Source organism: Bactrocera dorsalis, chromosome 1 (assembly GCF_023373825.1).
Source record: "Bactrocera dorsalis isolate Fly_Bdor chromosome 1, ASM2337382v1, whole genome shotgun sequence".
NCBI classification, from domain to species: Eukaryota; Metazoa; Arthropoda; class Insecta; order Diptera; family Tephritidae; genus Bactrocera; species Bactrocera dorsalis.
In genome coordinates, this window is record NC_064303.1 from 99,428,826 (window position 1) to 99,453,632 (window position 24,807).

At 33.9% G+C, this 24,807-nt stretch overlaps 5 protein-coding genes across 8 annotated transcripts in view; 2 read left to right on the forward strand and 3 right to left on the reverse strand.

The window, feature by feature from the left end:
• Window positions 1-184: 184 nt before the first annotated feature.
• Window positions 185-3,305, forward strand: LOC105227798 (F-actin-capping protein subunit beta). 2 transcript variants are annotated; one of them, XM_011207310.4, is made up of 2 exons: window positions 185-494; window positions 924-3,305. In XM_011207310.4, exons 1-2 carry the CDS (start codon window positions 492-494, stop codon window positions 1,749-1,751), a joined length of 831 nt encoding a protein of 276 aa, XP_011205612.1. In that variant the 5' UTR covers window positions 185-491; the 3' UTR covers window positions 1,752-3,305. The 2 variants fall into 2 exon arrangements, with proteins under 2 accessions (XP_011205612.1, XP_049309725.1); XM_049453768.1 differs by lacking the exon at window positions 185-494 and adding an exon at window positions 543-685.
• A 780-nt stretch (window positions 3,306-4,085) lies between these two features.
• On the reverse strand, window positions 4,086-8,671 carry LOC105227802 (transmembrane protein 87A). Of its 2 annotated transcripts, XM_011207316.4 has the most exons (11): window positions 8,522-8,671; window positions 8,292-8,439; window positions 8,138-8,198; window positions 7,988-8,070; window positions 7,689-7,925; window positions 6,937-7,107; window positions 6,582-6,865; window positions 6,207-6,416; window positions 5,994-6,114; window positions 5,781-5,934; window positions 4,086-5,633 (listed from the first exon to the last, which is right to left on the reverse strand). In XM_011207316.4, exons 2-11 carry the CDS (start codon window positions 8,403-8,405, stop codon window positions 5,404-5,406), a joined length of 1,665 nt encoding a protein of 554 aa, XP_011205618.2. In that variant the 5' UTR covers window positions 8,406-8,439; window positions 8,522-8,671; the 3' UTR covers window positions 4,086-5,403. The 2 variants fall into 2 exon arrangements, with proteins under 2 accessions (XP_011205618.2, XP_011205617.2); XM_011207315.4 differs by having other exon boundaries at window positions 8,292-8,579.
• Window positions 8,672-8,839: 168 nt separating this feature from the next.
• Window positions 8,840-9,872, forward strand: LOC105227804 (39S ribosomal protein L48, mitochondrial). The gene is made up of 4 exons (XM_011207318.4): window positions 8,840-8,995; window positions 9,054-9,167; window positions 9,241-9,374; window positions 9,434-9,872. Exons 1-4 carry the CDS (start codon window positions 8,984-8,986, stop codon window positions 9,738-9,740), a joined length of 567 nt encoding a protein of 188 aa, XP_011205620.2. The 5' UTR covers window positions 8,840-8,983; the 3' UTR covers window positions 9,741-9,872.
• On the reverse strand, window positions 9,758-14,792 carry LOC105227803 (WD repeat-containing and planar cell polarity effector protein fritz). The gene is made up of 8 exons (XM_019990876.3): window positions 13,600-14,792; window positions 13,012-13,312; window positions 12,561-12,885; window positions 11,876-12,501; window positions 11,238-11,812; window positions 10,527-11,161; window positions 10,300-10,459; window positions 9,758-10,242 (listed from the first exon to the last, which is right to left on the reverse strand). The coding sequence occupies exons 1-8, from the start codon at window positions 14,012-14,014 to the stop codon at window positions 10,124-10,126; spliced, it is 3,156 nt and encodes a 1,051-aa protein (XP_019846435.2). The 5' UTR covers window positions 14,015-14,792; the 3' UTR covers window positions 9,758-10,123.
• A 1,100-nt stretch (window positions 14,793-15,892) lies between these two features.
• Window positions 15,893-24,807, reverse strand: part of LOC105227805 (mitochondrial carrier protein Rim2) — a 33,183-nt gene continuing 24,268 nt past the window's right edge. Inside the window, exons 2-7 of one of the 2 annotated variants that reach the window (XM_011207323.4) lie at window positions 23,590-23,785; window positions 23,371-23,441; window positions 23,151-23,282; window positions 21,978-22,251; window positions 21,693-21,910; window positions 15,893-18,507 (exon numbers count right to left, since the gene is read on the reverse strand). In XM_011207323.4, coding sequence (XP_011205625.1) covers window positions 18,381-18,507; window positions 21,693-21,910; window positions 21,978-22,251; window positions 23,151-23,282; window positions 23,371-23,441; window positions 23,590-23,785 — 1,018 coding nt within the window. In that variant the 3' untranslated portion in view covers window positions 15,893-18,380. Of the gene's footprint in view, window positions 18,508-21,692; window positions 21,911-21,977; window positions 22,252-23,150; window positions 23,283-23,370; window positions 23,442-23,568; window positions 23,786-24,807 lie in introns of both variants that reach the window. The other variant, XM_011207319.4, reaches the window with a different exon arrangement.

Here is a 24,807-nt window from a genome sequence, read left to right on the forward strand (position 1 = left end):
ATTCTATATTATATAAGCGCTTATTATATCTGAATAGAATACAAATACAACAACAGCTTCAATACATAACTCGATTTTTGAAATTATATATATAACTTGTAGTTATATTTCTTTTTATTATTTTCACCCAGTCAACCCTGTTTCATTATGACACTTTTTCTTCGCCCACAACTTCGTAGCAACTGACAGCTGTCAGAAGGTATTGCTCATTCGCCCACCTCTACTTGAAAAAAAACAAGGCCTATTAAACGTATTAATACACACGAAATCCCTATAATATTTAGTTTAAAAATAACTAAATTTTTTATATTCCACACAAATTGTTTTGCAATATAATTTGGTCAAGTGTTTACTAAACGAAATTGAACTGAACGTAATAAAAATATATGTAGGTGAATTGCCACAATAGGGCCAAGTTGAAAGTGAGGCAAAAACTCGGAAAAAGAAACAGAAGCAAAGGGAGATAACGACGAAGTACCGGAGCAGCCAAAATGGTGAGTAATGCATTTTGATACTTTAATATCTATACTGGATATTGCGAAATGTTCTCCTAATCAAGTGCATAACCTTGTTATAAATTTACGATATATTTTAAAACAAGTCTTGAAGGTGTGCCGGTGCAATGCGTGTATTAAGCAGTGGGCAGGCGCAATAGTACTACAAGTAAAAACCATGCCCATATATGGTAATCATACCTGCTATTGTTGTGGTTGTTGTTGTTCAAACTACGGCTTTGTTATTCATAACAAAATCCGTCTTGCTAACTTTACATTAGCCCCATTAAAACAAAACATAGTACTGTTAATAGCATTTTAGCACTTTCACGATTTGCTAATTTTTTAGTGAAATTTTTATTTTAAAATATATTATAAAAAATGTAATAGGTATTCGGCTCATTGTTAATTACTTTCTGCCTCTTTCAGTCGGACGTACAAATGGACAGTGCACTTGATTTGATGCGTCGCCTGCCACCACAACAAATCGAAAAGAATCTGATAGATTTGATTGATTTGGCGCCAGAACTGTGCGAGGATCTACTCTCATCTGTGGATCAACCGCTTAAAATAGCAAAAGATAAGGAGCATAATAAAGATTACCTGCTGTGCGATTACAACCGTGATGGTGATTCGTATCGATCGCCGTGGTCCAACACTTACTACCCGCCACTAGAGGACGGACAAATGCCGTCAGATCGTTTACGTAAATTGGAAATAGAAGCTAACTATGCCTTCGATCAATATCGTGAAATGTATTATGAAGGCGGTGTATCTTCGGTGTATTTGTGGGATCTGGAGCATGGTTTCGCAGCGGTAGTTTTAATTAAAAAGGCCGGCGACGGCAATAAAAAGATACGAGGCTGCTGGGATTCCATACATGTCGTTGAAGTACAAGAAAAACCTACGGGGCGAACGGCACACTACAAACTAACATCCACAGCTATGTTATGGCTGCAAACGAACAAACAAGGTTCTGGCACAATGAACCTGGGCGGCTCATTGACACGTCAAACGGAACAAGATGCTAATGTCAGTGAATCTTCGCCGCATATTGTAAACATTGGCAAAATGGTTGAAGAAATGGAAAATAAAATACGCAATACGCTTAATGAAATATATTTCGGTAAAACGAAAGACATTATAAACGGCTTACGTAGCGTACAGCCGTTAGCCGATCAACGGCAGGAGGTAGCCATGAAACAGGACTTGGCTGCGGCAATATTAAAACGTAATGTAAAACCAGAATCGAACTGAGGTGCATGTGTGTAATGGGGGAGTATGACATTGGCGTTTGCAATATACATACATACAACATATACATATATATAGTTCAAGTTGCAGAAAATAATGGCGCAATAGCAAGCGAAAGGATTAAATAAACGGTGAATTAGTGTAGATGAAGTGTGCTTAGCAGGCACAGTCTGCATAAAACCATATAGATGCAATTCTTTTAATTAAAAAATAATTATTACAATGATAGTAACACACAAAAAGGAAACGAAAAAACACAAATCCTATGCAATTATACTCAAATTCCATTTAAAAAGAAATAATCCACACTAAGTTTTGAATGTCTAATAAGACAGTGAAAATTTTATCAACAGTAATAATGCGTGCGTGCATCAGTAAGCGCTAAACTTACGTGGCGAATATATTCACTGGAAGCTCGGCAAACGAAATCTGGAATTTGTAGCCAATACGCGCGCACATGAAAGTTTTTAAATCACATTTTTGAGTGTGGCGCCTACTTGCATGCACATACTGTTATACAAATTATAATTATAATAAATTACCGCATCGAAATATAATGGACAAAACATACCAATAACACGTAAACTAAAGCATTTGCATTATTGTTCAGTAGTGGTGATTTTTTAGTAAAAACAATTTAAATGTAGCAATTGTTAAAGTTGTTGAAATAATTTGAAGACAAATTGAAACTAAATATTAAACACAAAGTGATCGAGAGTAAAGTTTGGTAAGCGAGCTACATACATGTGTAATTAATTAATAGAGAGTATACAAAATAATGTAATTATCACTACCAAGCGAGAACGTTTAATTTATATATGTCCCAATAAAAGTAAACAAAATATGTACATACATATGTAATGCACCACAGTCTGATTGTCATTTAAATTGCAAAAAACTAAAAAGAAAAGAACAAAGTGAACAAAGCTTAGCGATAGCACTTCTTGTCAATTGTTTGTACTCTCCCCCGCCTTCCACCCACGTGAATGCCTATTTTGTATTTGTTTATATATATATTTTTTTTGCTCTCAATTACTATAATAATTATTTTTTTTTCTCCGTCAACGTTAATAAAGATAAAAAATTATTAATATTTAAGTTACACTGCATGTATGTGTGTATTTAGAACTTTGAACAACAGCCGATTTATCAATAATTTTAAATAAGAAAAGTATATTTACATGCATACATAAATAAAAAAAAAACAAAACGAAACGAAAAAATATTAATATAAAAAAATCAAACGATTGATTTGTGTATTTACAGTTATAAGTTTATGCATTAGCTGCAATAAAATTAACACAATTTCTACTATTATAAATATACTATTGTTTACGTATTGCGCTTACACGTTCATACATACATATATACATACATACTTTACTTTATTACACTGCTCTGTATTTATAACGAAACAAACCAACAGCCAACAACAACTCAGCTGAAATGTCTAGTTTTGAGTGTATTAATTTGTATTTGATTTAATTAAAAACCGCAAAACAAATGTGCAAAATTTTATACAAGACACTAATAAAACAAACAAAAAAATTAAAAAAATAATAATAAATTCATTTTTGTCAAGACTTACCTGTCTCAGCCAGGAGCGTAAAATTGTGTTGGTATACGCTTTTTTCGACGCTTCTTCTGTAAAGTATCTACTTTTCTACGCATTTTCAGATATAGAATGTACGGTTGATGCGGAATAGATTTAACCGAATCGTTTTAATATATAATCAAATTGAACTATTTTAAAACACCACAACGGGTGATGCATTGTAAGATCTCTAGCTAATTACAGTATTCAAATCTGCGTTTTGTAGTTGATAGCTAAATAAAGATTGTGCTATGTTTATAAATGCTGGAAAAATTGTAATTCTATATCGAATATCAATCTCGGTCTGTTTGAACTCCATAGATTGCCTTGTCAAAGCTATTTCATTTCCACGACAGTCGTGTGCACTCAGCCGGAGCGTACCCGGAGCATTCCTTCAAATTACTTCTGGATTATTTTCTGCCGCTACAACAACAATAATATAAGCTGGAAAACTTTAAGAAACTCGTTGGTCAACTCTTTCCATTATTTAGAACTCCGCCGAAACAGCTGTTTTCTATATTTATTTTTGGACCACATGTTTATTTGTTGTCACAATTCACTTCAACATTTTTTTATCCGTTACTGTATTTTTTTTAAGTCACTTATTCACGGGAAGTTTGGTTTTTCTGCATTTTTGACTTTCTCTGCAACCACCCACTCTACTATGCCGCCTTAAAAGCAGTTATCCGCTACATAAATGTAGGTGACAGGTGCCAAGGTAAATGACAGTTTGTTATGATACAATTTATACAGAGTGTATATGTATTGTTTTAATTATTTATTTTCTGTTGATAAAATAATTAAGCTTGACTACAATTTATTCAAAGGATAATTTTTTTTAATAGCAAAAATATGTGATTTCAAGTGTAGCGTAAACATACATTATTTGGATTTATTTTATTTATTAGGAAAAACAAATTGCACGCATTTTTCATTTTATTTTGTTTATATAATATAACGTCAGTTCAAACGAAAGCTGACTTTAGTTTGCGAGTTTCATTTATTAATTATTTTTTTATTTCTATTGCAAAAATTTATAAATCTTTTCCAGCACACTAAATAAACTAATTAGATATTTCATATAATATTTAAAATATGCATCAGTTGAAAAACTAAACAAACAAAATATAATAATTACATAACTCTTAACTATATACAACAATACTTATGTGTATGCTTGCAGTTATGAATGTGTTGGTTAATAATGGCCCTCGAATTGTTAAAGACAAGTAATTGTTTATTACTACATACATATAGAATAACTGTATGTATGTTTATAAGAGCTTTCTTGTTGTGTGTTTATTAACTAGAAACAAATGTAGTGCCGCAGCGCGTTAGTGTTATCTACAACTTACAAATTAATTGTTATTAATGATTTAATAAGCATTTACATCTAAATAGTACACGTATAAAATGTGGTTTTCATATTTATTTTACATGTTGCTTATATATTTTTCTGGTTTACGTCAAATAATTTGTGTACAAGTTAAAATTATTGTTTTTCTTATAAATTGAAATTTTCTTACTAGTTTTCGAGAAACACACATTTCTTGGAAATAAACTACTTATTTATAAGAAACCAAATACTAAACCATATCCAAAATATTTTAAATGTGTGAAAAAGCAGTTTTTATAATAATACCGCAAAAACCATTGAAAAAAAAAATAACAAAGCAAAATTAGCAACTTATTATCTAATTTAGAACTAGTATCAACTTAAATTAGTTAATTTGTGCATATTTTAAACATATTTTAGCTGCTTATAACTTTCACTTAAATCAAACAAAAATTTTATTTTCGCGCAATTTAAAATATAATCAATAATAAGCATTTAACAAGAAAATAATGTAGCATTTACAATGCATATGTGATAGCTGATATAAAAAATATACTATATATTAATGTATATAAGCAAGCAAATTATACTGAAAATCACAAATCAACATTTTTCTTCTGTTCTCTTGTTAGGTATGTGTGTGTGTGTATGTGTTGTTGTTAGTACTTATATGTAAATAGTTTTAGATGTTTTGGTTTTTTTCGCTCTTACTATAAAGTCTAGCTTTATTGCATTTTCGAAACTTCGAATCTCGTATTTATGATTTCTTCATCCGAATCTAAAACCGGCAACGCGGGTTCGGACATTGACGAGGGTATATTCTCTTCCACCCAGCGTAGATCATCCTCTTCGGTCGTTGTGCCGCGCTGTGCATTCGGTGGTGTTTTAGTGCCGCCATTTGCATGCGAACTGCGCATTTTTACACCATACGCATCGGCGACGAACTGATCTTCCTCTGCAAAGACAAAAAGGTAATATAAATATAAAGAATAAACAGCAATAACAGGCTGTTATAAATCAGTTCTAATTTCGAATTTAGCTAAAGCTTCTCTTTGGAGAATATACATAATTAAAATAAAATTACAACAATAATAATACTTACCATCATCGTCCTCATCGTCGGGTGCATCTAGCAGCGGCGTAAATGCATAGCGTTGATTATTATTTGTGGGACGCCACAAAATCATAATAACCAACAATAATACCGAAAACAGTATATGCCAGAAAGCGGCATCGAACCAAATATTGCGCCAAATCTATTGTAGAAAAATATATATTTAATTTGTTTTTCTTGTTATTTTCATTAAGCACTCACTGGTGTACAGTTCTGTGACTTGCGCACATGCAGTGCATATAACATAAATATCACTGATGCCAGCACCGAAAATATCAGTGTGTTTGTGAAGTGTCTGTACAACGAGAGCTTCACCATGTTTCTGCAAAATAAAAAACAAACAAAAAAATTAGCATAATAAATGAGTTATGGTAATTAACACACTTCAAAGCGCTAATTTACACGCATACACACCTTCTCAAGCGCAACGTTCTGGTGGTCTGCACCAGCGATGTGAATATCCACCAACAGATGCCTGTGTCCAGAACAGCCAACGGTATGGCGGCCACCAACTGTTCATCGGTTTTCGTGCTAGTCACACGCAAGTAGCTTTCAACGCAAGCCAAGACAAAGTACAGCGCGCCAACGCCAACCACGCGATGGAGCATTGGACCCAAACGAGGTCTACACACGGAATTGAATATATATTAATAAATAAACTTAAAGAGATTAGATAATTAAACACAAGTGTTTTGATGAACAGCGTAATTTTTAGGCATATTTGCCCAAGTGTTTAAATTTGGTTTAAGTTTGAAAATAACATAAACATATATGTATATGTGCACTCACTTGACAATACCAAAACCCAGACTCATTATGATGACAAGCATGCGTGCTAGTGTGCGTTTGGCGCAGGAAACAAATTCTGCCATCAATTCGGCGCCCTCAACCGGTACACCCGTGGCATTCAGGCTATAGTATTGTGCATAGAAGAAAGCCTTCTCCAGCATGCCAAGCAATATGACGCCGCCAATCCAGAATTGTATGCGCAAAAGGTCACGCCATTGCATGAATGACACAAAGAGCCAGATAATACCGAAAATTACATAGACGACGCACATTATGCCGTAGAACTGTTAATATAGAAAAAATAATAATTTTTCAAATAATAAAATTATTATATATAGAATAGTGTTTGACTTACCGCCAAGAGTGGATGATCAATCGCAGAAAGATAGCCGCCATCAGGTCCAACAATGTCCAGTTGTACATGTGCGGAAAAATCTACGGGCTCTGAACTTTTGACGGCTTCAATTTTCAATGTCAATTCATAAATGCCATCTCTGCCAATGGTGATGATGTTTTTATCCAATGGCTGATAAAATAAAAAAATATCTATTATTAAAAAAACAGCGAAGGGGTTTGAAAGGTTTATAATTACGCATAAACAATTTTATACTAAAGCAGACAATTTTAAAAGCTTTCATAACATTGAAGAGTAATTAAAAATAAACTTCATGAAACCTCTTCAAAAATATGGCTGATTAAACGCACTTTAAGTTTAACATTCCACAGGAAATCAGAAACCAAATTTTGTATGTTCACGAACACAAAGTAAGTTTTATCAACATTCCCTTACTTCCTCTTCCTACGTGATAATTACAAAAAAAATAGACGCTCATATGCTGACTCATAAAATATTACCATAAGATAAAATTCTACGAATACGCCAAATATGATTAGAAAAAATAAAATAAATAACCTTATCAGCGACAACTAACGCGCGAAATTAATTCTTGCTATAATTACTTCATATTTTATGATCATACTAAAACTTTGTTTTCATAACAGACGAAGTAATATTGTCAGTAAATATGCGAGTCTCTTTCTACAAATTGTCGAGATAACGGTTTAGTGCACTTATTTCAATTTTTTATGTAAAATACTACTTATTACCGCTGTGGGGTGTTTTTTGGTATTGTTCGCTTTCTTGACCGATGCCAAAGCAGCTGTCTCTGGTGATAATGCTGCCATGCCAGACGCTGTCGTTTCTTGCACCGGCCATTGCTTTTCCGACAACAAAATGGGATGCGTTGAACATTCGGTAGTTTTTGAGTCCATGGTGATGAAACCAAATTCCGATTTATTTTGCATTTGCAAATTTTCTTCTATATCGTATTTTTGAATATCGTACTGTGAATTTAAGTAAGATATAAATAACCAAAGTGTAAGTTGTATGCCAAGCAGACGTTTACCATGCGCTTGTCCGTCCAACATTGGCGCTCATATAATTGCCACTCAATATTTACATCTAAGCCATCACGACCCTCGCATTCGACTAATGATTTCAAAAAGACAAATATTCAATAAATATTATTATTATTGACTCATCAAAATGCACTTACTATGAACTTTTATTTTGGAATTGGCCAATAAGGGACGTTGCTCGCGTGCAATGTTGGCATTCTATAGGCGAAATAAATGTAAATTATTGTTAAACAAAAATTATATATTTTACAACTTTTAATTCCTATGGGTGCAAATATATTCCATACTTACCGGTGTTAGCGTTTTAATAGTTTTGCCAGCATCAGAATTTGCCTGCGTTGCTGAGGCAAGCATTGTCATCAGCAGAAACACCTTCACCAATATTAATAGCTTTCTTTTCCACATTGTTTTATTTATTGATTAAACTTGCACTTAAACGCTAAAATGTTTAATTAAACAGTTTAAAAAATAATGCAAATTGTTAAAATATTTGTAAATTGTAATTTATTGTAGCAACTAACAAATTTTCACGGAAAATCGACGTCAACAAGCAAACTCAGCAAAGTGGAAGAGCATAAAGCAAAAATAAAAATTCTGACAGTTCTAGTTGGGCTAATTGTCAATTTTTATACCGACTATTTGTTGGGAATAGCGTTGAAACAAAACAAACAATAAATGCACTGAGAAAAAAATATTGATAGTTTTGTTAGAAATGTGCTAAAGCAATCAATTACACAAATACGGCGCAATATAATAAAATAAAATGTCATTAATAGTTGTTTATAAATTTCTATTAAAATTAGTGCGTTTTTTACATAATTGTTTAATAAACAAAACAGCTGTTCCACATTGTCCCCTTTTATGTCATGTAAACAACTACCATATGTTTTTAGGGTAAAATAAATGGAATTGGCAGTATTTGTATGACATAACCTCTTTAATAAGTCACATAAAAACTAAGTGGAAATCGGTAGGAAAACAAGATGCTAAGAAAGGTAAATCCACTTTATTTTGCATTATTCAATTTGCAAATTTTTTATTAATATTACACAGCTTAGTCCAATTGTGCCGCGTCTGCTATGCAATAATGCTGTTACTTCCTTAAATAAAACTTCAACACAGCAATACAGTGATGGACGAAGTGTATATGAACCGGACTATTTAGAGGTAAATAATTGAAAGTACTAAATAATAGAAAACTATATTAAAAAACTACCAACGCCAACTGCTTATTGTGCAGTCCTTGAAACCCAAATTTCCGCAATATTCCTGTCTCAACGTGCAAATGAAAGGTTATGATTTCCCAATACTTGAGAGCTACCAGCGTTACGTGCATAGTGTTGCGGAATACCTTGATATTGATGTTTCCGATTGGTGAGCAAGCATAAAAATATTTAAAATTACAATATACTAAATTACATTATTATTTTTAGTTACGCTTTGCCACCACAAACCACACAAGTACAAAGATTGCGTCCTAACTCCGCCGTTGTAGATGCCGAATACAGGCTAACAATGTATGAACGCAATCTGCAAATAAACGATGTAAACGCACCTGTGTATCCCATATTTTTACGCATAGCGCAAGCCGCTTTGCCCGAAGGTGTGCAATTGAGTGTACAAGAACACTCTGATGAGTTTGAGGAGCGCCGCTATGTGCCTGATCGTGATTTGTTAGACCTAAAAGCCGAATTGGAACGCATGCAAGCAGGCGGACCGGGTGGACCCAAAAAGAAATAATTGTAAAAATGTTTGCGTTTTGTTTTAATTGTACACGGAGGGTACAACGTACTTGCATATATTTGTAGCAAACACTTAATTTATACAAACTAAAGTGAATAAAAATACTAAATTCTCTGCCTAATATCTAAATGGAATGTACTATTTAAAGCTTTCCCTACTGGACGGCAATATAAATGCTGCAACGAAATGTTCTGAAAACAAAATCTATAGCAAAGTGTTTGTATACGAAAAATTATTACAAGAAGGCACAAAGAGTGTAGAGCTTAAACCTACATACATATTTATAGAATAAATGGACGTTTAAACTGCACAGCTTCTATTAAAGTAATGCTGAATAGCACCGTTAGCGTCAAAGCGAATTTTGGCAAAAATGTGCTTACTTAAACAACACCAAAGTGCACCACTTTAATAGCCGGCTGAGTTGTATTATTCGATTTGCGTGACTTTGAGGTTTCATCACGATTTGAGGACCTTATCGGCGGACGTGGTAACTCATCGGCTGAAATCAATGGAAGCAGCTTTAGAAACGCAATATATATAATTAAAATATAAATACCTGCTGATAACGGATTAAAATCTTTTAAATATTCATCATGTGGATGACATAACGGCAAGCTATCTGCTAATTCCTTTTTCGGATTTGTAATGTTACGTGGTAAGGGACGCGAATAGCCATTACGTTTCGGCAATTGTGGTTTTTCTTTACGTGGGATCTCCTGCAATGGAAAATGTTTAATATTTTTTTTTAGTTGTCATATTTTGAAAGTGAAATCAACCACTCACCGGCACTACGGCGACCTGCACCGTGTCCGAGAACTTCACTTTATTCTTTTCGCCCGCAGCATTGCGTGCATTTCCACCACCACTTGGCAACTCTTTATTCAAGCCATTTGCATACGTTGCACCACTGCCACCATTCACTAAATTAGCACCGTTATGTTGTTGTGTTGAACTATTCGATAGTATTGACGCCGTTGGCTTCTTTTGCAACAAACGCTTTTGATGTTCCTCACTATTTGTGGTCACAACCAAAGTTGGTGGTATTGTGCCCGAAACTAATGGATGTTGATAATATTTCGGCTTATAATTACCAGGCTGCAACGCGGATACGGACGCAATTGAAGTGGGCGCAAGCGCGCTTGGTGGCAACGGTTGCATATGTTTTTGTTGTAATGGCAAGGAATTATCAGTGATCACAACCGGTGTGGCATGATGCATCACATTCGAATTGGTTGTGTTGGTATGCAGGTGCGTTGAATTTACGGTTAATAGTGTGTGTGCACTGCTACTGTTGCCAGCGGTGGTAAGCCGTGGCAGCATTGTGGCGGCGGGTGCGTTTATACTGTTTGGTGCCATTGCATCGGCTGGCAATTGTTGTTGCCACGGCAAAAGTGTGACGGATGGGGCAGCGGTCAGCGCTACAAAAGAAAGTTAGAATTATTAGTAAAATATTTTTATGTGTGCGATTACAACAATAATGTTTTTCATACTTACCAATGCCCACATTATTGAAATCACTGCCACTTTTTATAGACAGCTCAGCAAGCGTGCTGTTTATAGTTGGTGTGTTGGTTGTGCTTTGTAAGAGTTTCAAGCTGCGCAGCGAAGGCAAAGGTGGCGGTGGTGGTGGCGGACGTGTACGTATTGCATCTTGCGTACTCTCCGTGCGCAACTCGGGTTTTGGAATATTAATTTTTATCATTTCGGCACTAAATACTTTCGATTTAAATGATGGCAATGGTGGCACATAGTTCTTTAAATGTTCTTTTGTGTATTTGTTATGTTGTAGCTTGCTGCGCTGCACAACCTGCAAGTCGGAATATGTTGATTGTGAGCAGGCCGATTCTGAGCGATAATCGGCATTCGTACATAAATTGCCGTTCGCAACAACGTTCACAGCGCCACCGTGCCCCTCCTCTTCGTGCAGTATAGTCGCTGCCTGACTGAAAGCGGCGGTGGCGAATTCCAACAAGTTTACATTCGATTTGGTCTCATTGAATAAATCCATGAAGAGATCATAATCTTCAATATCTTCAGCAACTTCAAAGGCCTCTGCATACATTTGTTTTCTAAATAATATATAATTAATTGGATTAAATATACATTAAAATGCATTATTAATGCTGGCTTACCGCAGCAGATAGAAGAAGAAACGTCTCTTCAAATCAAACACCTGATCGCTAAACTCGTCTTTTGTTTCTTCGGAAAGTTCATCGGTGAATGTCTTCAGCGCTTTTCCCAACAGCTCTACACGTGCGCGTTTCGCCTCTCCACGAAAGAAAACGTAATTAGCTATTTTGTGTAATGATATCAAACACATGGCGCCGTAGGTTTCCCAGTTGATCGCCATTAACAAATTCACTGCTTTCTCCAGCTGATGCAGCGCTAGATATTTGTCAACCAAAACATCGGCGGTCAGGCCTGAATTGTGTATGTCACCACGCATGCCGGCGCCAGCGAAAAAACGCAAACAACCCAACGGACCTTGTTCGAAGTGCAATAAGAGCAAACAATCGGTTTGGCCATATCGTAAAGAGCGTTGCGTCAAATCCGGCTTGTGACTAAATGCAATGTGCAACAATGTCGGTTGTATGGTGAAGTAGTGTGAAAGATCCAATAAATTCAGCGGTGTGACATCTTCGCTTTGCAATTGGTTGCCTACCGGCGTGAGGGCAAGGTCAAAACATTGAAATTGCGCACGCTCATTAGCTACCATAACAATACTGCTATCCGAGTGCCAAGCACATTGCGTGGGTATCTGCAATGTATATGAAATACTATTGTATTTAATTATATATGTTATATTTGTTTACTTACGATGTCTATACGCGTTGTGACTTTGGTAACTTGCTGCACTAGATCATGGAGACAAATTTTTCGATCGATTGAACCCAAGAATAGTTTCTCTTGATCTGGACTGAAGGCGTGACAACATATTTGCGTTCCCATTGTTATTGACGTCACTGTGGCGCGTTGCATTTTACCAGCATTTATTTCATAGGTACATACTTCAGCAGAAATTTCGCCTTTTCGCGATACTTTTTGCTCTACTGTCAAAATTTGACTTTCGGCGGAGCGTAGAAAATCCACGGAGAGCGGATCATTCTCAGACCAACAATATGAAACGGACTCTATCTGCATGCTATAGAAAAAAAGAGAACTGTTACTGAAAAGCTGCTTAGCAGAGTTATATAATTTTGGAGGATGCTGTGTCGGTGTCGGCACTTGCCAGTGACATTTTCAAACTTTCTTGCATACTAACACTCACCCCTTTAATTTGAAAACATGTATATTCGCCCTATCTTGATCACGTATTGTTGGACGCCAGGGATAAACTTCGTTCTGAGAAGATTTCGTCCATATAACAAAAAGATCCGCGCTACTGTTCACAATTAGATGACGTGATAATTTACGCTCTGACGGTCCTGGTATTATCACATGAAATATGCGTGGATCCATATTACTAATTTTCTCAGGTCCTTGCAGACGTGTGTTCGGTTTTTGTAAATGCACCACCGTCAACTGATTCGTATTATAGGCTAAGACGATGTGGGTACGTGTGAAAAATGCTAAACCAGAGATAAAACATGAGACAATAAAACGTATTACTAGTGTAATGCAGAAATACCGTAGGCAAAACAAACAAAACACAGCAAAGTTGTAGCGAAATTAATTAACATTAATTGCATGTGAAACTGTGTGAATGCGCGCAGCATGCTCATGGGTATGCGCAAATGCAAATTTCTCCACACTATCAGCATTAGAGAATATATGTATATACACACAGATAAACATTCGCCGCACAACTGTTTGTCACATTTATTTCCATGCCTATGGTATGTACATCTACACTTACCGTCGGTGATAACTTCCGACGCCAGCTTGCCAACAAAGTACTTCTCATAGACCATGCGCAATATGTCACCTGTCGCAGGATCCACAGATATGTGTGTGATAATACCGTTGGCGAATAGCAGCAACACTTGCGCTGCATCACGCCATTCGGTATGCACAATTTTATAGCTACGCAGTAATTCCTCCAAGCGTTTAATGTTATCCTTCAACCGTCCAGGTGCCTTGCGGCTATTCTTAAGCACCGTCACACCATTACGCCGTTCAGTGTAATCACGCTTGGCGATTGCTGTTAGCTCAGCGTTCTGTTGCTGTGCCTCACGATTGCGTGTGTAACGGAAGGCACCCAGGTCGGTTGATTTAATGCGCAACTCATCGCGTACACTCCACAGATGACATTCACCGAGGAGCGTTAGCATTGCAAGTGCTTGTGGTTGCAAATGTTAAGCCGTTGACTTTCAATAACTTTTGTTTATATTATATAAAAGAATATATTTCTGTAATTTTCTATGCTTGCAATACTCTCACATCATTTATCGTTAGACGATTTGAAGCACTACCACACTTTTTGCACATGCAATTTCCTAATGAATTTATGCACAACGGGAATTTAACAAACCACAACTCCAGGTCTCGTTTTAAGCATACTTGTGCTAATGTTATTCCAAACTTATCGCGAACAAACGCCGCTACAAGTATATTTCTATATGCGGCTGATGTCTCGCGGTTAGCGTGGCCGTCGTCACCACAGCGTTAACGCTAGATTCCCGAAGAATTTGGCTAATTTATACGCTGCAATAATATTAGTTGATATATGTTGCTATTGTTATTGAGTTAGTAGTTAATGTTGTTTGCGTTGTTTTTGTTGTGCTGCTGTTAACTGCATGCCTTTTATTGCCCTACTGATCGTATGGATGCGCAAGTTTGCCTACGTTGTGTAGTCATTGTACTATGCAGACCTGTTGCTTCTGCGCATTGGTATTTCAAGCAATTTTATGTTTTAGTCCATTTATTTACACTTGTATCTATGTAGCACGAAATCACAAAGTAGTCTCAAAATTGCACAACAATATCGCAGCTATTTTGTTTAAAAATAAATATATAAACACTAATAACAATAAAAAAAATTGCACGCAAATTGACAATCAACAATGAATTGTTGCTTCTGCCCGATTAGTGTACGATCAGAGATGAGAGAAAAGCAGAGTTGCACACAGAAGTCATGACAACTACACTGGAAGCAATAGTCGATTGAAATGTCAAATGTATATGAATTGTAGGTATTTTAAGTAAATTACTTTATTTTATTATTTTACGGTAAATAACACAAAAATATTTTTTTAGAGTTAAGAAAAAATATTATACGTATTAATAGAAATCATTAAAATTATTTAATAAATGAACTGTTACTTAGTTGTATACCCTTAACAAAGAAACCATAAAGTTTCTAACAGCAAGAAAGATAGATTAGAGATCTTACAAAATAAGTAGGGACGATCTGTATAGATTGTGTATATGCCAACTCTCGCTTAGTTTTTCAGATATCGATCTGAAAATCTTTCTTCCTCTTCTTTTCTCTCCAAGAAGCTGTTTGTGTGCCAAAATCGCCGATATCGGACCACTATAGGTTATAGTGGCCGTGTAAATGGAATGATTAAAGGAAAAAAGTTCTTTTAAGGGAATATTTCTTATTTGAGGAGAATTCCTCACAACATTTGGAGCGATCTATAGTCCAAGAAAAGGTTACCTAAACAAATTCAAATAGTTTTCTCAGTACAAACCTTTCTCAACTACAATAATAAAATATAAAAGTTCAAAGGTTTTTATTTAAACAAAACTTTTATTTCATTTCAGTTGTTGTAATGTATTGTAAAATAAACAATTTCACAAATTAATTCACAGATATTTTTTCGTGTTTCTCGTTCACATTTTTATATATTTACTTATGTTTTTACATAATTAATTAATTTTTAAGTATTTCATTCAGTTTACCATAGTTTTTAAGCCAAGTTTACTTTAAAGCAAAATCGAAAAACTCTTACTACACTAAAACAAGTAACATGGATATATTTACGTGTATATTTTTAAATATATGTATATGTGTGTAAATTATTTTTATACTTAATGTTATGTAATTACATATGGAAATCTGTACTAAACAGCTACAAAAACATTAAACTTTCATCGCACAAAAATAGAATTAACGTAAAATCGCAATCTCGCAAGCTTAACGACAAAGTGTCGGCGTACAACAATTTATTTTTTATATTTTGAATATTAATCGTCACTTAAAATGCAAAAAAAAAATTTTAGAACAGAAACAAAAATAGAGTTTGGTTATAAAATGGTTTATATATTGGTTATATCTTACATATGTATGATGCAATGAATCGTAAGCAATAAATCACGCAATGTCAATTTTTTTGATGATACATTGATTTGCATTTTAGGTGACGATGTGAACATCCTCTTACGCTAACGGTGGCAAAGTGACGCAAAATGACTTTGAACAATTAGAATCAAAAAGGAATTTACATATGTTCAAGCGTTTGCTTTTCGCTACAATATTTAAAATTTTGTTCCAAAAAAAATATAATAATTGCATAAATACATATTTATTACTTCAATCTATGAATTTCTGTTTATATGCATATATGTTTTTGTATGTGTTTTTATATGAAATTCAAGTTGCAGTTTGAGTTTTCAAACACTAGTGTTGTGCTTCAAGGACTTTGTAATAATTTTATTAATAATGTTTGCATTATAATTATATATTTGTTGTTGTTTATATAACTTAACTTTATACAAGGCATTGCGATATTTGCTAACGTTTTGTTATGCGTTTATGTACATACATATATATAGTAAATGACTTTTTGGACGACGATGAGTTTACAAGACAACTAATGCAGACACGTAGAATGTATGCGCCTAAAAGTATGCTAATTTGCAATAAATATGTTGACGTGTTTATTTATTTTTATTTTTTATGTTTGGTAATTTTTTTGTTTAAGTTTGCCAAATTAAGTGAGAACCATTTAATGCAATTTCATTAATTTTTTGTTCAAGTTTGCCAAATCAACTGTGTATCATATAATTTATTTGTTTCCAAATATTTAAAGTGCATATCTACTTTTAGGCGCTATACCACGCAGTCTTACAGCTCATGTGACATCTTGAAAAAACTAACATAAATTTTATCACACCTCTTTGCGACTACATACTATTTACACAGCAACTTATATTTAGTACTTATTTTTTACAACTATTTTGTGCCAATTAAATATTTATAGTATACTCAGTAGTTAATAAGATTTTTTTTTATTTGTTTTAACAATTTTATATGAGCTACTTTGCAGTCTAACTATAGAGCAGCCTTATTCATTGTTTCGATTCCGAATTTGGTTAAAATATGTTTGTTTGTGTTTTTTGTTTGTTTCTGTTCGTGGTCAATTTCATCTACAAGTAAAATAACTAAAGCAAAAAATAAAAGTTAATGCTTATTTCAAGTATATATTATTTAGCATTAAAGCAAATATTTTGCTAACCAAAATGTGCTTAACAAATTAAAATGTTTATGGCATGAGCAAGTACATATGCAGTTGTTTGCATTAATTGTAGTGCATATGACTTATAAACTTAACGACGAGTGTGTAGGAAATATTAAATATAGCACTTCAAGTGTTTATCGTGTTTATCTATAAATATGACGACATATGTACATAAATATGTCTGCGCCTAAAATGTGTACCAACGTTCAACCAATTATTTTGCTTCATTTCAATCAATACTTAGTATAAAAATAATAATTTATAGTTAACATTTTAAGTGGAATAATTAAATTACTTAACACTAAAATAACGTTTTTAACCATTAAAGCGTACAAAGTACATACTTTTACACACATAAATAAGGTTTCGTAATTTTTGTTTTTTAATTGTTTTACAATTAGTTTTTATATGTGCACTAAGGTGAGTCTGTGTGTGTGTGTTTAGCGATTTTTTTGTTGCATAATACATATAAATATATAAATTTATATTATAGCCGCATGACCTACACTATAGATCTGAAGAAAAAAAATATATTAAACACAACAAATTCAAAAATTGTGTTCAAACAATATATAATAAGTAAAAAAAAAACAAAAACAAAAATTTAAAAAAATTAAATATTGCAAATATAAATTTGCTGCACAAAAGCAATGTCTGCGGCACTCCAGGCCGTGGACTATTAAGTTCACTTTATGAGCACAAATTAAGTGTTTTACAAGTGTTGGCCTGCCATAACGCTTAAAAGTAGTTTATTAACTGACTGATTGATTGTTTAATTGCTGCACAAAAACAAAAGAAATCATAAAATTTTGCGCACATTTTGCAACATGCTATTCTATTAATTAGTGTGATTGCTAGCATTTAAAGCTATTTCAAAATAGTTTTCAATTCGTTGTACGCCTTGGTAACGGCATTGTAACAATTCTTATAACAGCGTTCTGCAGTCTTCTAACGTCTACTCATAAGCGCCTAGAAGTGCGCTGCAACTGTCACACCTTTTTATTATATAATTTGTTTAGCAACAAAGTTGCATAGTAACTTTGTAGCTAAGATGTTTTAAATAACAACGTCTCCTTGACCACACGCGCCTGTACTATATGCACACATTAATTCGCACACAAACACATATACACACATTTTATTTACGCTTTAGCGTTGTGTGCATGTGTGTTGGCGTTTTTGTACTTATAGCCGCTCAAATTAATCACGCTACAAGCCATAAACGAAAACAAATCTAGAAGTCGTAGAATTCATTGCTTTTATTATTGAATCGTCGCGTTAACACATAGACGACTGCTTCGTAGGTGGCCATCATTATGGCTGTGTTAGGTATTTGTCGCACCAATTGTGTCGCTAAGCCTCTGCAAAGATAAGATAATGCAAGTAATATGTATTAATGCCTTCAATTGTGGTTAAATATTTATGTATATATTTATGAATTAAATTACTTATAAAATGTGACAATATTTATATGAAAAAAATATAAAAAAAAAATTAAAAAAACAATATTAAAAAAAATAAAAAAAAAATTAAATAAAAAAAAATATTAAAAAAAAAATATTTTTTGAGAGCATATAAGCTATTACGATTTTCGGAAAGAATACAACTTTTCATGATTAGTAAATTTTATATTATTTTTATCATTTATTTCATTTATTTAAGGGGTTCTATATATAGTTAGAATTTTCGAAAAATCGGTTTTTGTTTTTTTCAATTTACATACATATGTATATTTAAGAGTACACACAGAAAACTTCATATCGTTCCGGCGTTTCAGAGTGCTGGAAGTGCATTACAAACTTTAAACGCGTTTTTCTCAAAATGGTGTTTTTAAAGTCGAAAACGGGTTAGCCGATTGGTCTTACATTTCAACACAAGCTTCTTAATTATTATATGTTTTAGTAATTAATCGAAGATATTCTAAGTTCGAAATTATTCTAAGTTCGAAATTTTGGTCAAAACTTGAAATTTTTTTTGAGAAGCCGCCATTTTGTCAACATTTTTTTGCTTATTCCCTCAATTAGTTACTGGATTTAAAATTACTTTAACAAAATCTGTTTGGTGTTTTAATTTCATATGATTCAGTTCAAAGATGTAGTGCTCACAGCTGATCTCCGAGAGGAGCTCCCCGGAGATCAGCTGTAGTTTTTTTCCTCGTAAATATTTTTACTAATACTAAGTCTTAAAATATAGTTAAAAGACACCATTATATGTGTAGAAATTTTTGTTTTCTTAGAAAAAATTCTGGAAAAATCATTCGGCCTTCTAACTGTATAAAAACCTATAACAAACGCGTTATTAAACAACGTTTTGCCTAAATGTAGGCAACATTTTTTTCTGCGCTCAAACGTGAGTTTAATAACATATGTACATTCAGGATGCAAATAGATAAAGTAGACACCGATTTTGATTTCGGCGTAAAATTAATATAGTGCGATGGAGAGAAATCTGTTCTCAATCGTTTTGAAAAAAATTCAGCTTTATTGGTACTAGTCGAGCAGAACGCGCTTCATACCCAAAATATCAAAACAAAATTATTCGAACAGACTCGCGAGCGATGGTCGAACTCTCTTGACATCTCTCTAACACTTGCCATATCTCTAACTTTTTTAATATTTTCATCAGTTGAAGAGGTCAAAGTTCGTACAAAACGAGTCAAGTCTTCAACGATTTCTCGACCGTCCCTGAAGGTTTTGTACCACTCGAAGGCTTGGGCTTGTCTTTTTGGTAAAACTAAATCATTGTAAGTAAGTTTTTCAACATTCGCAACGATTCCACACACGAAATTCGGTTAGAAATACAAAATTTGAGACAAATTCTTTGTTCGATATTTTTATCCGCGAATTTAATTACAATTTCCGGGTGCTTTTCTGCCTTAATATATATTGCTTACTTTTAATGAACTTTAAAGCCTCAATAAGTAGTTTTTAGTTTGTGAAATTATCTCTATTAACGCAGACTCTTTTGAAATCTATTTTTAAAGCTTATGAAATCGTTAGAACTTTAACACCTAACAAAAAAAAAAATAGAAAAACCAGAGTGGAAAGTTGATTAGATTTAAGAAAAAAAAAGTAATATTAAAATAATTCACGAGTTACTGCTATTTGCATAACTAATAAACAAGCTCATTTAAGGTTGGCGAAATTCCACAGGGTGTTCATAAAAGCCAGTGCAAATTGTGTGCGCGATTTTCTACGCGTCAAATGCATTTTTGCGCTTTTATTTAAACGATTACTTAAAGTCTATTGTAATTTAGCAAACAAGCTGAAGAAATATAGTATAAAAAAATTAAAAAAGAAATAGACTTTGCTAGAATATTGTACTTCATGGCGAGTAAAAGTCTAATGCGTCATTAGGCAACAATAAAAAAAATCTAAACAAATAAATCACCAAGGGACATAAAAGAATTTGACAGACGGTGTGAAGTAGCGCCAACATGTATGTACTATATACATGTGTGTGTGTGTGTAGGTATGAAGATTTTGCCTTATATTTCATTGAGATAAGCAAATTAAAAATAGACACTACAACGACTCATACAAGTGGCTACAGTGTGCTCGGTCAATTAGTGTAAGCGTATTGTGTATGTAATTGTACAATTAGAATATTTGAAATACATACATATGTATGTATGTACGTAAGAGCACTGCAATGCTGACAGAGAAAGCATTTCATTTCTTGCAATTATGAATATTAGCAGTCGAGGTCAGTTGTTGGAGAATTTTATTTGCAATTTGACGTTGGAAATATAGCTTTTATGAAGAAATGCATCTTAATTTTGATGGGGTTTAATGACAGCTAAATGCTAAGTGTTAAAACACAAACTGCCTACTTCGGAACGTTACAATCGACCACAACCTGTGCCGGATGGGATAGATACCGAGAGTTGACGAGGAAAGAGACCGAAATGTGTGAGTATGAAGAGGTTGACAAGCTGGTCGACAGGGTAATGCTCCAAAATTCTACGAAAAGATACAGTGACTAACAGAAGGTTTCAAGACCGCAGCATACTCTTGTAGAACCCCTGGAGGTGGTCTAGTGACTGATGCCCAGAGCATATTGAAATTACGAACACTTCTCCAGCCTGCTGTAGGGAAGTGAAAGCATAACACCATGAGATGGTGAACCTGATGCCCCCATCGATGACGATGGAGCAGACATTCCATTGCCCAACCATGAAGAAGTTCGAATAACAATTAGCCGTCTGAAGAACAACAAAGCGACTTATTTATTATATTTTACATATATGTATGTATGTATATATATTCTATAATATCTCCTTCAGGGTGTTTTAAACTTCGTGAAAATCCTGCGTTACCAGAATTCGAAAAAAACTTAGAATATTATCGCCACGCCAATCGTTTCTACGTAACAGGCATAGAGCCGGATTTAAATGCGATGAAGTACCGAAAACTCAGTGTAATTCCTCAAAATTAATTGCCGAATATTTTCTGTAACTACAAAACCAACAATAACAACAACACTCACTACTAATTCTTCTATTAATTAATTATAAACATTTTGCGTGTTTAGTTCTTCAACTTACCGATAAAGTCCAGCTCTACCCTCCTCTTTCCACACAGTCTGCAATGTTTGGAAAAATGTATTATATTTATTGCCCTCCTCACGCAGTCTTGTGCGTGCCACCTCATGTGGATACGCAATACAGGATGCTACAGTCTTTGAAACGGCACCAGCCATCATGAATTCCAGAAAGTCCTTCGATGATTTAACATCTTCGTGACGTGAGTTGCGCATTTCAAGCTGTAAAAACGAAACAACTATATTAGCAAAAATTTATTATTTAGATTTTATTAGCGCGCCCGCTTACCAGTTTCGATTTGATAAACTCGTAAATGACAAAGTGTATCATTGTCTCGCAGATGCCAAAATAGCTGGCTGTAATGCCTTTGTAGAAACCGGCAATGCCGCCTTGTGCATACACTCGATTGATGCATTCTCGCACCGTCATTTGCACTTTGGAATTGTAGTCTAGCTGCAGGCGCGTCTTTACAAACCAAATGGGATTCGTTAGTGTGGAGGAGACGAAACCAGCGCTGGCTGCACTCAAGATGTGCACTTGCGGTGACTCTGTTTGTATGTAACTGCAACAAAATTGTGCGAAAATAATATTTTTGTTAATTGTGTTATTAAATTTGTTTGTAATAAGCAACTTTTACCAGTGGTAAAATTAGTGAATCGCTAAAAAACTGTGCATAGATCAAAAGCGGTGAGAGAGAGGTGTTTTCGTGAGAACGTGACCCACACGCCATACTGCATTCTTGAAGAGATACATTAATAGAAGTGGCGACGATAGTATTATTTATCATGATATTTGGACCTACGTAAACGAGCGAGCAGCTTTTGTCGACTTAGTAAATTAACGGATCGAGTGCACCTTTTAAAAGTATGGACGCAAATTGGTGCTCCGCAGTGAATTTCAACTGGTCACCAAATGTTCGAGGCATTTTTCTGCATTATTGTCTATCGATTAAATATTTTTATTTTCCTAACATTTTCGGCCAATAATTTATGTATTTCGAATACGTGAAATTGTTTTAGTACTAGTCCAGTAGAACAAAACTGCGTATATTTTGCTTTATTATTAAACGGTTTAATAAGCAGAAGTTGCATAAATATTTAGAAAACGCAAACGAAAGCCTTCAGCAGCTTGCATTACGGGAACTGGGAAATTTTTATTGACAAGTGGTACTAAATCCATAACAAAAATGGTATTTTATTTCATTAAGATTTCAAAATATATTTATTTCATTATTTTTTTCAAATTTTTGTTTCGTATATTGGTCAATAATATTAAAATATTTTAAGTTATAAGCCAAAATACATTATTCAGGAGTTATTTATAAATGCTGCGTATGCAATTTTTTCTACTTGACCAGAATTATATAACTTGCATAGTGCAAAAAATATATTTTCAAACAGTTATATTTATAAAGCTGCCGTTTCAATTCGGAAAAAAACAAAAATAAAATCGGAAACTCACCTTAAATTATTCAAAAAATTCTTTGTCTGTGAGTAGGTGCAAAAATATACCGCACGTGATGGCGCTACGCCAACGAGATTTGGGCCCAGACCTTTGAAAAGTGCGCGTGGGCCCTCATTTTGTACTATGTACCTGGAATAATTAAAATAAAAAAGTTATTTTAAACATTTTAGACATGTTAGATGCAACAAAAAAAAAATATATTATACTTTATACCTACCTCAAGCACTGCATGATGCTCATTGACTTTGTGGAGGTGGATGAGATGCCGCAATGTGAAATAGCCATGATCTGTAGTCAACAAAATGAGTTTAAAAACATAAATTAAATATTATTTTACAAAAATAACAATAATTGTTAAATTTTTGCTACGAAAAAATTATGAAAATATTGAAAATTGGCATAAAATTGGTACTACCCTACGCACACCCCCAATCACCTGTGGCTGTGACCTCTTACGCAAAATGGTTGTGCTCAATTTACGACGCTGTTCGGGTCGTAGCAATTCGCTAGCGCCATTGGTGGAGCCTGGCGGTTCGAGACGTGTGGGTCCGAGAAAAGCATTGGAACTTTGTAAGCGTGTCTTAACCACTTCCAAGGGACATGTGACGACAGCACCAACTGTGCCAGCAGTTCTGGAAAAAAAGCAGAAAAAATAATTATTATAGCATTATAAGTATACATATACATAATATATATAAAAATATCAATACTATTAAACATATATATATGAATGTATGTATGTATTGTAAGCATATTTGCGACAATCAGCGAATGAATGAAGCAAGCGCATAGGAAACACAATTGATTTTGATGCAAGTCTTGAAAAATAAACAGGAGGCTTGGTTATGTACATGAAAAATATACAAATACAAATATACATGTAACGCTTGAGCGTCACGCCATCTGACAAATTACGTTTAAATTCTCGTTTGTTGGCAGGAAGACATTGTCAATTTTTATTTGATTTGCTTTTAAAAATGTCTTTATAAATAACCAAGCGCAACTGACGTGCGTCCCGTCATCACCGACGTATTTGAGCGCCAGGCGAAGGAACAAATAGCATTTTGTCGAGCAGAACCGCAAATAAGTGCTTAGTTTGCCATTTGCAGTTTATCTTTCGCAGTTCTGAATTATTTACAAAAATGTCTAGATATTTAATTATTTCATTTTTAATTTTAACATCTCTGTTATGGAATGTTGACGTTTGGATAATAACAACAGAAATCATTTATTTTGACAGCAAAATTATAGACACGTTATGCAACAGCAAAAAAAACAGTAAGGGAGTAATATCTCATAATTTTAATTTTATAATTTTATACTATATTTCTACTAGAAAATTATGTAGACAAAAAAAAATGCTGCGAAGAATTACTGAGACGCTATAATTTAAAATATAAAAACATAAATTTTTATAGCAACTTTTTTATGATGCATTACACTCTTGTATGCTATTTTATATTATAATATAAGTATGCTATAATTATAAATTTTTATAGTAACTCTTTTATAGCATTATAATTTTTATAGCATAAATTTTGAAGTATCGCAGATAGTCGTACGAATAAAGCTAATATGGGAATATTTTATGATCACCATTTTTATGAAGCATTACCATGCTATAAAAAAGTTACCATAAGTGGAAATTATAGCA

Coding starts and splice junctions, on each gene's coding strand:
- LOC105227802 (XM_011207316.4), bottom strand. CDS start 8,405: ATGTGGAAAAGAAAGCTATTAATATTGGTGAAGGTGTTTCTGCTGATG. Junction 8,071..8,137: donor TTCCAAAATAAAAGTTCATA/GTAAGTGCATTT, acceptor TGAAATCATTAG/TCGAATGCGAGGGTCGTGAT. Junction 6,115..6,206: donor AGAACGTTGCGCTTGAGAAG/GTGTGTATGCGT, acceptor TTTATTTTGCAG/AAACATGGTGAAGCTCTCGT.
- LOC105227804 (XM_011207318.4), top strand. Junction 9,168..9,240: donor ATGAACCGGACTATTTAGAG/GTAAATAATTGA, acceptor CTTATTGTGCAG/TCCTTGAAACCCAAATTTCC. Junction 9,375..9,433: donor GATATTGATGTTTCCGATTG/GTGAGCAAGCAT, acceptor TATTATTTTTAG/TTACGCTTTGCCACCACAAA.
- LOC105227803 (XM_019990876.3), bottom strand. CDS start 14,014: ATGCTAACGCTCCTCGGTGAATGTCATCTGTGGAGTGTACGCGATGAG. Junction 10,460..10,526: donor TGCAGGTCGCCGTAGTGCCG/GTGAGTGGTTGA, acceptor TTTCCATTGCAG/GAGATCCCACGTAAAGAAAA. Junction 10,243..10,299: donor TTTTAATCCGTTATCAGCAG/GTATTTATATTT, acceptor CATTGATTTCAG/CCGATGAGTTACCACGTCCG.